The sequence below is a fragment of the Apium graveolens genome, chromosome 5 (assembly GCF_009905375.1).
Source record: "Apium graveolens cultivar Ventura chromosome 5, ASM990537v1, whole genome shotgun sequence".
In the NCBI taxonomy this organism is placed as follows: Eukaryota; Viridiplantae; Streptophyta; class Magnoliopsida; order Apiales; family Apiaceae; genus Apium; species Apium graveolens.
In genome coordinates, this window is record NC_133651.1 from 15,052,064 (window position 1) to 15,065,763 (window position 13,700).

The 13,700-nt window shown below is 33.2% G+C and overlaps 1 protein-coding gene across 2 annotated transcripts; it reads right to left on the reverse strand.

Annotated features, from left to right (window-relative positions):
• Window positions 1-297: 297 nt before the first annotated feature.
• On the reverse strand, window positions 298-9,963 carry LOC141723490 (U1 small nuclear ribonucleoprotein 70 kDa). Of its 2 annotated transcripts, none has more exons than XM_074525308.1 (10): window positions 9,689-9,963; window positions 8,543-8,657; window positions 8,371-8,450; window positions 5,508-5,583; window positions 5,357-5,421; window positions 5,204-5,266; window positions 3,030-3,111; window positions 2,757-2,919; window positions 2,294-2,356; window positions 298-1,194 (listed from the first exon to the last, which is right to left on the reverse strand). In XM_074525308.1, the coding sequence occupies exons 1-10, from the start codon at window positions 9,797-9,799 to the stop codon at window positions 570-572; spliced, it is 1,443 nt and encodes a 480-aa protein (XP_074381409.1). In that variant the 5' UTR covers window positions 9,800-9,963; the 3' UTR covers window positions 298-569. The 2 variants fall into 2 exon arrangements, with proteins under 2 accessions (XP_074381409.1, XP_074381408.1); XM_074525307.1 differs by having other exon boundaries at window positions 298-1,200; window positions 9,689-9,962.
• Between the last annotated feature and the right edge of the window lie 3,737 nt (window positions 9,964-13,700).

Below are 13,700 nucleotides of genomic sequence, written 5' to 3' on the forward strand. Positions count from 1 at the left end.
TCCTAACTGCTCGGTAAGGCATATTAAAGTGTGAGACTCCACAGCGTGTATTCAACTATTAATATAGAAGACATATTAAAGTGTGAAAAAATCAAACTTCATGTAATAAATAAACAGGGAAAGTATTTTTTCGTCCCCGACCCACAAGGACAATACACCGCAAGGACGATAATAAATTCCTCGTAAAAAAAGTACAATATATAATAAATCAAGTACAAATTGGTTTAGTCTAGATTACGAAGTTAAATTTAAAATAATTTGTGTCAAGAATAATAGTAAGAGACCTAAGAACGGAAAGATCCAAAACCAGTCACAATAACAACTTTCATAGCAAGTCGAATCAATCTTTAAGAACAAAGTTTTCGATCACAGTTCATAAGCATAATGTAATAGTAGGGGAAATATATTTTTTTTAAAAGTCTACCACAATGAGATTATCCTCATCAGCAAGAACAAGTTTCTAGGATGAATATTTCTGCATCAACTTCATTCAGAATGCAAATAAAGGAACAACACACTTGTCATGTTCACAGTTGAAACACTGAAGAAAAACGCCCCAGTAGAAGCATTTATTTATAGTCTCGGGAATGTGACCTATCTGATCGATGATATTCACGGTCCTCATCCATTTGGTCATATCTATCATGATCACGCTCCGAATGCTGGTATCGATCATGAATATCCTCATTACCGGGATTATTATATTTACCAAGTCCATTGCGATCTTCATAGTAATCATATGGTAAAATTTCATTCTCAGCTTCTGAACGTCTGTGCTCCTGTTCAGGTTGTTTGTACCATCCAGGATCATCCTCAGGCTCTGGATGACCGTAACTCTTCTCTCGGTCACCATGGCGGTCACGCTCTTGTTTTGAATCCAGACGATCATAGTCATAATCTTTATCACGGGAACGACCACGATCACGATCATGACCAATGTCATCCACCTCATGATCCCTACCCCTGCTCCTTTCCTCTTCACGATGGCGATCACGACCACTACGCTCTTTACGATCACGATCTCGTGTTCGGTCACGACCCTTTTCTCTCTCCCTTTCTCTGTCTCTGGTCCTGTCACGATCTCTATGGTGTCTATCATCTCTATGATCACGTTCCCTTGGCCTTTCATGAGAGCGCTCACGAGACTTTTCCCGTTCCCTTTCTCTGTCCTTTCCTCTATCACGTGACTTCTCCCTGTCCCTGGAACTTATTTCAGTATCAACAGTTGTGCATAAATAGTCATACGTATTATATATGTTTTTCTAACCAATGTAATAAGTGTAAGACAATCTAAGCTCGACAGCAAACATGGTCAAGATGACAAAAATGTTCATTATTATGCCTCTGCAACTGTTAAATGTTCTTTTGAAAACCACTAATTATTAAAAAGCCTAGTCCGTATGGCAAGCCTGGCAAGGTGCAAGTGCAAGTAGATTTTACAATGTTTAAGTATTAATAGTACCCCGCAAAGTCCATCATCCCTAGCCCGCTAAGTATCATTTTTTTCTGACAAGGGTTTTACTTATATTAGCTTCCTTGGCCCACGTAAATACCAGAATTACCAAATAAACAAAATAATACAAATCAATACTGAATTTAGAGATCCCTATTTATGATTGTATCCACTTGCTAGACTTATTTCCTAAAACAATCTAAAGCAGGAGTTACTATTAAAAAAAATGGTTACTTTAAAGGAATAGAGAGCTTACCTCAAATGAACAATACTTATGAAAATCCTTCTCTTCAGTTATGTTACTTTGCATATATTGAGCCCATAATAAAACAATTCGCAGTTAAGTTTGTGCCAAGGAACTATGAATCCCATTCTTAATCTTTCAAATTACCGTGTAACTAGTTGTCATCATTGCAAGGCTAAGGTTATTCTTCCAACAGGATTTAAATCCTCAACCAAATAGTTTAGGAGTCTATCAAAATGGAAACATATACTTTGCCACATTATTCACATACACATCTGATTAGATAGCATGTTGTCTACAAAATTAGGAGAAATAATTTACCACAACTACCTCCACATATTAGCATAGACTTGGGGACAATCTGTTTCCAAAAGGGAGTTTAGAAAAAAAATGTGAGGACAAATTATATATGAGCAAACAGATTTCTATCAAGTAGAAATATCAACCCCTCACTCACCCAATTATTTGAAGAAACTGTGTCATTCTTTTTCCTATTTCAAATATCATATAATTGCTTTCTTAAATAGTTTGAAGGATAAAAAACAAACTTGTGCATGATATCACACAGAAGATAAAAAGGTGACTGAAGATTATACCTTTCTCGATCTTCTCTTACTTTTGGCTCCTCAGACCGTGATCCACCTGATTGATTCTGCTCTCTGAATAATGGACAACAAGGTGATATATGATTTTCAATAAAGCTCAAAACTGTGAAATGAGTAAACTGTTAACGAGATTCTGGCGACAAACGAGACAACAGTATAATATTGTCTAGAGTTAATAATACAACTAATATTGAAAGTAAGCACAAAGTAATCAGGTATGTGGCTGAGGTAAAAACTAAAAACCATAATCCTTGAGGTCTCACAGTACCATTCCCTGTCTTACCTGCGGGTAAGCATAACTGGATTGAAAGACTAAAATTAAAAGAAAAAGCTTTATCAATCATTATTATCAGCACCCTTGACAAATATGTAAATATTGATAAAAAAAAATTGCATCAAGCTTAATAATCATAATAAATAACATAATGTGCCTGCTGCTGCATATATACAATACCTCCCAGAATGCCTCTGATTAACTTCTTCACCTCCAACCCTGGTTGTACCAAGCCCACCTCCAAGTCTACGGGGTCTCCAGTTTGGAACAGTTCTACCACGCTCAACATCTACCAAAACCCTTCTGTTGTCAAGCTTCCTCCCATCAGCTTGTTTATATGCAGCTGCATCATATAATAGATCACCAGTTAGAAATCAAGAACAAACTCCACTTTTCACATGAACAAAACGAAATGTGAGGGATGAGGGATCAGAATCCACACAAATTGTTAACCTTTCATGTCCCGAGTGTGCATATATTCAATGAAAGCATAGCCTCTGGGTTTGTTTTTCTCCTTATCTGCAACCAAGCGAACCTGCAGACCAAACACATTCACATAAATAAGCTGCTAACTTAGAGGTGATACAAGTTTGCACCAAAGCCTACGTGTCGTACATGTTCTGTTTCTCCTGAAGCTGCATTCTTATTCAAACAGGCCACATTTAAAATATATATATATGGCACGGCAGACAGGCAATACTATGCCACATAAGCCGTGCTCACCTTCAAATTATACAGCTCCTGACGTGAGAAGAATCACCACCAGTGCTAGTTTGTGGGCAAACTTTGGCCAAAATACCAGTTCAGCATACTACCCTTCCCCTTACCAGGGACTATATATTTAAATAATATAATAATGTAAAACAAGATATTAAATACCAGGGAATCGTGTGTACTCCAGAAACATTTTTTGTAGCCTTTAAATCCAGAAGTAGAACTTTTAGCATCAACAAATTCACATACTTGATATATAATTGGGAAGGAAAATAGAAGCTAATACTACCTATAGATTTTACCTAGGTGCAGGAAAAAATTGTCATTCTTCGTTTGTTGCTTGAGAATAATGGCCAAAAGGCACAATGAATCACTGCTCTGACCACTTACAAACCCGCTTCCATTCAAAGTAAAGCATCACCATAACACCACACATGTTGAATACATTAGAGCTACTTTTCCAAGGCTCTTTTACTTTTACATTAAACCTTACCGTGGAAACAATACCTAGAAGCTGATGATACACCCATCCCTAAGAATTATCTAAACCCAGACATACATAAGGAGGCAAATATATTAGTTTACAAACCCACAAAGCTTTACCTTATATATCCACTACCTGAGCAGAAGTCCAAAAGTAAAACACCCCAATTATCTTTCAAATGAACAAAGTACTCATAATCACAAAACTTGTGGATTTGCAGAAGTGAATTTGCACTATGCATTACATACTTCAGAGAGCTTTTTTAAGTAAATTTAGAAACTTAACAGTCATTAGGAGACATATAACAACCTTCTGAACCCGGAACAGGATCATTATATAGAGAACAATATTGGGCTAGAAGAGTTCCATAAAAGTGCCCGTCTGGGAAATCTTAAAATAAGTAACTTACGACTTAAAATGAATAAGTGTATTATAAGTGATAAGTAAAAGAATACTTATAAGTTAAATAAGTGTTTGGATAATTTTACTTATAAGTTAAAAAAAAAATTCTCTTAAATGAACTAAAATACATAATTATTTAATATAATTATCTAAATTCTTGAATTTTAAGTTCGATTAACATTTAAAAATATAAATTTTAAAATTCAGGTTAATAAATCAACGAAAAATCAAAATAAGTTGAGAAAAAATGCGTCGTTACTAACATTCAACTTATCAGCTTATAAGTTACAAATTCAGCATATAAGTTGGATCGACAAACACTCGTCAATAAGCTGTTACGGGCTTATAAGCCATAAGTGGCTTATAAGTGGGCTGCCAAACAGGCCCAAGTATATATTAACATACTACTTTTTGGACTTTAGTCATATAAAATAATAAATACGACAAATAAATGGTAAATACATATAGCAGATATAATACCTCTGAAAAAACTATTTTATAACATAAAATATCTAGACAGATGATTTAAAACATATTTTGTTATAAACATCCCTCTTTCATACTCTTCTCCTTTAAGGACTTTAAAAAACAAACTTCCGCTATGTAGACGCCGGATTACATTCACAAATTTTCACCTAATCATGCCCTCAACTGTTAGTAAGTAAAAAGTTTTAAGGAATTCGAATTCAATGTTAATAAATACACACCTTATATTATACATAAAGGACAAAATGATTAATAATATCTTCTTATAAGTCAAGTATAAGTGCACGGGATAATGGTTGTGCTGGCAGGAAAAAAATTTAATATTCACCATGGCAAGAAGATTAGAACTTTTATATGGGATGGAATATGGAACATAATTACTGTATTTATTTCTTTCAAAAGAACTTCTATATATGTGTATACCCTTTTGATATGAAATCAAGGGAGCAACACGGGAGCCACTGAACAAAAGAACTTCATCAATCTTACCCAACCAAATGCAAAAAAGAGTCCCACACCGGGGAACTCTTATAATACCTACCCGCTTGATAGGACCATAAGCCTCAAACTCCCTTTTAAGTCTGCTCTCAGTTGTCTCATAATTCTGGAAGCAGGAACATTAAAATTTGTTAATAAAAAGTAAGAGAAAAAACAGCAGCTTTGCAATGATCAATTTAAGGACAGGGTTTCTTACAAGCCTGGCTACGAACAGTGTCTTATATGGATCCCCAGAGATATTTGGGTCATTACTTGGGTCATCTGCACATTAAATACTTGATAAACACTTTTGCATTACTGAGACAGAGAGCAATTACATGAAAATATCAAGTGCAAAGTCACTTTACATTTCTCAAGTTCCTCTGCAGCCCGTTTTGCACCTTCTTCAAGTCGTAACTGGTGGATCCTAGCCCTTTTTTCTGTCTGTGTCACAGCAAGTAAAAAACGAATATTAGTTCTAAAGAGCAAGGAAAGGTACGTGTCAAAAAAAAGAAGCAACATCACGGGATACAAAATTAGAAAAAAAATTAAAAAATTGATTAGCATAAGTCTAGAGAAATCTGTCATCTAAATTTCAAGGTAAGAGATTTACCGATCCATACTTCTGTTTAACGAGCTAATATATTAACAAATGAATAATGTACCAAAAAAATGTTTACTTAATGTAAGTTTCTAAAAAGCATATTAAATCTTTTATGTATAAAATATGTTATCATTATTCATTTTCTTTCTAAGAAAAGCAACTGACTAACATATCTAAATTAAATGTACTATAAAGTGCATAAAAGAGAACCTGCTCACCAACCTCAAACATCAACAAGCCTATCCATGTCTCAATAAATGCAGACAAACCTCATATAAAGCATGCAAGTACACAATGGATTCGATACCAAATATAAACCAACACTTTTTATATTTAAAAGCCAATTGACAAATTACTTAGCATATTACAATACATGGCCTATTAAAATGTTGTGTTTTGGTTATTTGTTCTCCTGATCATGTACTTGTGCGGGTTTTTTTAGCCTATACAGAGGTGATGGTGTGGTTTAGTGATGAATTGACACTCTAGTTGTCCTCTCATCCCTGTGTATTGTTGAAGTTGTGGTGTTTTGTTCACTGGGCTTACGTTTAGTAATAAAATTTGTTTTAATTGTCAAAAGGAAAAAATGTCGATTTCTGGAAAATTTAGGTTGGGATAGAAATTACTGAAAAGTTTAAAAATTCAAACACTAAAATATACTTTACGTGCATCTTTTATATATAAGCACCCCTGAAATATATACATCAATATATATATGTTATACAGTAGATGCATCAGCGGAAGCTGAAGCTACATAGCTGCATTGCAGCTCCTCAACTCATATCACAGAGGTTTAAACTTTGTCAAGCAATACGCCACCAAAGTTTCCGGTGATAGCTCCACCACGAGCATTTACATATTTTATTCATTTTCTTTTTCTTTAGCATACCACCAATCATCAATAGCCAATAAAGCAAAAACATTTCTCTCAGACTTCTTGTCAACCATATTCGCCTATTGATTGGTCAGTGCCAGACGGTAATTGCTTTAGTTAGGAGAAAGATGAGGTTGCAAACAATGGTTACTGAAGCAAGTCCAATAGACTAGCTATTTAAGCTTCTAAATTGAAATTAAGGAATGAGAATAAATTTGTGCTCCAACAATCTCCTAGTGCTTCCTTCAATCACTAAGATCACCCCTTCACTACTTAATTTTAAGTAATAGTCCCCTCTTTTTAAGGATCCCCAACTAATATTTTAATATAAATTATAGGGACCACCATCTCTTTCTCTCTTCTGTATATTGTACTTTTATTGAAGAGATGCACTTTTAATAATAAAATATTAAATAAGGAATAAGTATTAGGAGTATTGTTGGACAAAACATACTTGTCCATGTCTTAAGTTACTAAGAGCAAATTTCTTATAGTATTATATTTAAGGATTGAATTAAGAGACTGTTGGACGTACTCTTACAGATTTTAGCGTTGAATTGACAGATAAAATGGCAAGGAAACAGAATACGGGCTACGTAAAATGTTTTCTTTTACTCAAAATAAAAAATAATTCCCCTTTTTACAATCTTTTTTTCTAGCCGTTTCCTGGTGACTTGTTATACGTCACCTGTTGACCTAATTTTAGGCCCAAACATAATTAAAAATTGAGGACAGCATTTTTCTGTATAATATTTCTGCACAGCATTAACTTATTCTCCTTTTTACCCGCAAATAACATAATTCACCTCTCAAAATTTATTTGCCTGGCTTGATACTTCTTTTAACACACAAACCAGGCAGTGCTATTTCTGTGTAATTTTCGTATGTCTCACTATATATACAATTCACTGCCTGCATAAAACCTTTAAAAACAACACAGCTCAAAGGTCAGCAGCCCGTTTGGGTTCTAATAGAGAATTTAATACCTAATGTACTTATCACCGAAGTATAATCAACCCCTAGAATTGTAGCCTAGTGGATACACCTCTTATCATGGTAACCAGGCTTCAAGGGTCCAAGTGAAGGAATGTGCGCACAAGTATTCACACTAATGGAATAGCCATTAAGAAAAGGTTAAACTTTATAAATTCCAAAACAGAGCCTTAAATTTAATATTGTATTTCCCCCTGGTTTTGAAATTCAAAAGCAGAGCCTTAAATTACCATTGTGTTGCCACCTAATTTTGTAACATAAAATCAAACATTTCAAACAAAATTTTAGGTTTACTCAGTTATGTTACTTAGCTTTAAAAAAAAAGCCAGAGTGAATATGATCATTATCTAGTCCTCTGGTATAATTTACTGAATGCCCTTTACTCACACTTTTTTGCATATAGAAAACATACTCACAGTACACTTAAGATACATTGAAACAGTAGCTTAACAAAAAATACTTGTTGACCTAGGACTAGAATATACCCAGTCCTGGTTTAGCACCATATGCTCAGACATCACAGTTACCAAACAATTTCTCAAAAATACTCAAATTTTTTTCATACACTTGGATATCAGTTTTTCAATGTTCCTTCTACCGGTTCGACAAACAAACCACATAACAGTAACACTGACAGGCTGACAGCCACAATAATCAGACGCACCCCGTATATAAAAGACACGTAAACATCAAAATAAAGTTCAGATCAGATTAAGAAAATGATGTCTAAAGTTTTATTGCTACAAAAGTCATGTCTTACAGGAGTTTCACCCTTTTGGACCGGAGGAGCATACTCAGCATCACTTGGTTCCGCAAAGTTGGGTACATATTGAGCCATTCCTTAAATTTATTTATACAAATAATCAGTTACCAAGTCACAATAATCTATACCAGACGATGACAATTTTTTAAACCAAAAAGATTAGAAATACCTGTATATGGTGGACACTTATTCTTCTCAGGAGGTGGTTTGAACTCCAATGGAGGCCGGGGCTCAAAAAGCTTTAGCAGGTTGTTTGTTAAACCAGTTGGATGACTTTGCCCAATCTGCACATGTAAAAATCGAAGATTGCATCCACTAGATGTATCAAGATATTGTAAAGTTTTTACATTTTTACTATTTCTAGTTAATTAAATTTTACCGAGAGTATTATCAAATTTAGACTTCAATCAGATCGGGAATAAATGTTCGAGTTAAACATATAATGTTAGTTCAATCATTCATGATTTCAAAACTTTCAAACTATATATTTAGCCCCTAACCAATAAATATGCTGATACCACTGCAAGATGAAGTAAAAAAAAATACACCAACCACCACCATAGTATATAGGTGAATAAAATGAAACTGGCTTACTTATAGAGGAATCCACAGGAAACATAATGCCCGAGTTTGTCTACAGAGACTAGAATCCCTTTACTATTCAGACATGTAATCCTTTTATCATTGTTTAGTCCTTAAAATAATCGCATAAACAAGTTTGGATCATTTTCTACTTCATTATATAGGGCATACCTAGTCCCATCCTCTTTCCGTGTATATTAATCCCATGAAAGTGAACTTAAAGAAAAATTAGTCCTTTAGTTCATAGAAAAACAGATAACTTAGGGATAACAGAGTAATGAATTTAACAGTTAGAACCATAACAACGGACTTAGCTACACTGATTAACAGAAACCCATACATCTAGTGGTAAGCAAATGCTACACTGTTTTTTGTTTAAGAATACGTACATCTGCCAAATTCAAAAACCCCTAAATAAACCAAAAATGAACATGTCCAATGCTACGCACATTACTACATCTATCTGCCTATACCTCGATACAAATTACGATGCCCGGCCAATGCCATAAATTATACTGCCCTACCAAAATTACAAATTATCCGATCTACAACTAACTTCAACCCACCAATCAAACACAACTCAAATTAAGCAATCAAACAAATCCTTACACATCACACAAATCATCCAATTACCCAATCAAACAACAAAACAGACTTATCAACAACTCAAACATCCAAAAATCAAACAAATTAACAAAATCAATTAATAATTAGGGTTTCAAACAATATATACCAGCTTGAGCTGCAAAACATTAGTACGAGCCTGCGCCTTGACACGGCTCTGCACGTTCGCCGCACCGCCGGCGGCGTTGTTTCGCAAAAACGCATCGTTAAAATCTCCCATCTTCAATCGATTGAAAAATTAGGGTTTTTTCGATAATCTAGATGATGATGTAAAGATCGAACGGTGTAGATTTCATGTGTGTGTGTAAAATCTGATAGATAGGATAACACGGTTTAGATATAAAAAAGCGGCAGCTAATTTTTCTCGGGAGTGAAGGCCTGAGGGTTTTGGGGGGTGACTTTTTATACTTCCGAGTTAGATGTGCAACTCGTTTGGGTGTGACTCACTCTCCTGTTCTGAGTCAACGCAGTTTTTGCGATTTAATCGATATTTTAAATATATATATTTTTACTTAAAATAATTGTTTAAGATAATTAGATATTCAAAATATACTTTTTAAAATAATGGTTTAAATATCAATTTTTTAACTTTTAATTTAACTAGTTTAAAACCCGTGCCATGCACGGATCTTTTTCTTAATATTATCTAATTTTTAAAAAGTTAATTTGAATTGAAATCTTTAATTTGATCATTTAAATTTTTTAAATGATATAATTTTATGATAAATCTATTAATACATGTATTTGTTCATGATTTTTCTAAAAAGAGATATTTAAAAAAGATAATGGTACTTACTAAACGATATAATTTTATTGATATTTATACGTGTTTTTACAAAATCATATTATATTCTAACTAAAAATTAAGTTTTAGTTTTAATCAATAATATATGTATTATGATTAGTCTGATATTAAATTTATTTTATCCTAAATCAATAGTTTATATTATTGTGTTTTAATTCGAGACTAATTATATCAATAAAATTCAACTATTTATTTTTAGTTTGACTTTAGTTTTTATGCCCGATTCAATATGATAATTTTATTTTAAATCAGATAAATAGTATATATGATTTTATTTTAGCTATTCGGAATATATTTTGATAAATTAACTTTTGATAGTTTATGTATTGATGTTTATAATATTTATATATGTTAGCTATTGAGTACAACACAGAGGGGGTGTGAATGTATTTTATGGATTTGTAGCCTTTTTAAACAATTTGGATATTAGGTGAACTGGACAGTTTCTAACTTATAGAGATATTGCGTTAAACATAAACAAGACAACAAACACAATATTTCAAAACTTACTTAATTTGTATTAATTAAATTTGTCTTGCTACAAATTATGTATAAGAACTCAACTTCTTACTTGAGAGAATACAAGAAAATATGAATCTGTTTGTTATAACTAAACTAAAAACCAATGCATGTTTTATACACTAGCAGCACAAGTTTACAAGACTTGCACTAAAATGTACTAAACTCTTTTCTAAAGCAACTTTTCTATTTCCATTTCTAGCTTAGCAAATTTATGCAGAATTTTGTCGGTCTGTGATCATCTTTTGCCTAGTTAATCTTAGCCCTCGATCTTGTATTCTCCCAGCTGCTTTGTAGACTTTTTAATCTAGTTGATAAATTGTTTGTTGACTGATAATCTTGAATCTTGAATTGTTTGCATTACGTATTTGAGAGCCATATCGAGATTTCCAGTTTGTTCTATAGATAAGTGACATCTCGATAAGTATAATGACTTATCGAGATCTCTGAGTTCTCTATAGGTATAATTGACTTGTCGAGGTCTCTTGATCTTTGCATGGGAAATGACTCGTCGAGATGCCTGATATCTCTACATGTAGAATTGGTTTGTCGATATCTCTAAGATCTCTATATACATTTTGGTTTGTCGATATCTCTGAGATCTCTAATGAGAAATTGACTTGTCGATATCTCCAATCTTCACATCTTCATTTGACTTGTCGATATCTCTGAGTTCTCTACATGCAGAGGTGACTTGTCGGTATCTCCAATCTTCACATCTTCATTTGACTTGTCGATATATCTAATACTTCTCTATAGCCATTTTGGACTTCACGATAAGTCATTTTGGACTTCTCGAATGACTTCTCGATATTGCTTGATCTGTGACTTCTCGATATCTTGACTTAAAATATTTTTCATAAAATAGTTTTATTCAACTCTAAACTTCTTCACTTTTCTCTGAGGCATGATCATGGTTTACTCTTCTTCCAAAGTTTATTCCTTAGCTTGAATCTGTTTACAAAAAAATACTCTAGTCTAATCTTTTAATCTTTTTACAGACCCAATTAATACAATACAAAATACAAAATTTATTATCAACCAAATAAATCCCAGGGTTGTTGTTGTTCAAGACATGCAAGTATTATAACAAGACTTAGTCCCACTGACAACCTTAAGATTCAGTTGTATGATAGTTTAAATCTGCATTATATATTGTATTACTTGAGTCTGTAAAATGGTTAAAGATTAGACTAGAGTATTTTCCTGTAAACAGTCTCAAGCCTAAGAATAAACTCTAGAAGAAGATCAAGCAAATATCATGTCTTAGAGAAAAGATGAAGAAGTTTGGAGTTGAATAAATTTATTTTCTGAAAAATATTATAAGTCAAGATATCGACAAGTCACAAATCAAGTTATGTAGAGAAGTCATTCGAGAACTCTATAATGACTTATCGAGAAGTCTAAAATGACTTATAGAGAAATCTCAAAGATATCGACAAGTCAAATTAAAATGTGAATATTGGAGATATCGACAAGTCAATTTATCATTAGAGATCTCAGAGTCTTCTACAAGTCAAAATGTATATAGAGATCTCAGAGATATCGACAAGTCATTTCTGCATATAGAGAACTCATAGATATTGACAAGTCAAATGAAGATGTGTAGATTGAAGATATCGATAAATCAATTTATCATTAGATATCTCAGAGATATCTACAAGTCAAAACACATATAGAGATCTCAGAGATATCGACAAGTCATTTCTACATGCAGAGATTTGGAGACCTCGACAAGTCAAAGACAGTTATAGAGAACTTAGAGATCTCGATAAGTCATTATACTTATCGAGATGTCAGCTCTCTATAGAACAAACTGGAGATCTCGACATGAATCTCAAATACAATAATGCAGACAAGTTAAGATTCAAGATTATCAATCAACAAACGATCTAATCACTTAGATTGAAAAACCTACAAAAGCAGCTTGAAGAGTGCAAGATCAAGGGCCAAGATTAACTGACAAAGGATGGTCACAGACCTACAAGATTTGCAAAAGATTTATTAAGCCATAAATAGAAAGATTTAGAGTTAGCTTAGAAAAGGGTTTAGTACAACTTATTGCATGTTGTGTAAACCATTGTTTTACTAATCTATAAAGTAAACACTGGTCCTTTGTTTTTAGGTGTAACAAACAGATCTAAATTTTCTTGTACTCTCTCAAAAAAGACGCTGAGTTCTTATAGTCTTAAGAACCCAGAAATTGTAGCAAGACCTAACTTAATTTTAATATAAAATTAAGTGAGTTTTGAAATACTGTGTTTGGTGTGCATGTTCTGTTAATTATGCCAACATAGTATCTCTATAATTAAACTGTTTTGTTCACCACATATTCGAATAAATTTTAAAAGGCTAAAAATCAAGAAAACACATTCACCCCCACCCCCTATGTGTTGTACTCAATATCTAACAGTTGTCAATGTGACTTAGTCTTGTTATCATACAGGCATGTCTTGCAAAACAATCTCCCCCAATTTGTGAGAAGATTGTTTATCACAAATTTAAGCCTGATAACAAGACTAACCCTAAATTAAAAATCATTACATAAAAACTGACAGATTAAAAAATACAACGTTCATATACATTTGATGATTACATAAATTCAATATTTACAGCTATCAAGTGAATTTCTCATAGCCTGGTTGTTTTCTAATGTGGTCCTTTATATTTACCAGCACTTGAAGTTCTTCTATTATTTCAGTCCCTCTTAGAGCTTCTACAAGCTTGAGCCAATCATCCAATGAGTAACCATTTAGGTAACCAACTCTAAATCTTGAGAATCTGCCAATTGGTAAGT

Excerpts from the sequence above, each read along its gene's own strand:
- LOC141723490 (XM_074525307.1), bottom strand. The coding sequence starts at position 9,799 with ATGGGAGATTTTAACGATGCGTTTTTGCGAAACAACGCCGCCGGCGGT. Across the intron at positions 5,267-5,356 it reads CACTGTTCGTAGCCAGGCTT|AATTATGAGACAACTGAGAG; the intron begins GTAAGAAACCCT and ends TCCTGCTTCCAG. Across the intron at positions 1,201-2,293 it reads GTAAGAGAAGATCGAGAAAG|GGACAGGGAGAAGTCACGTG; the intron begins GTATAATCTTCA and ends AATAAGTTCCAG.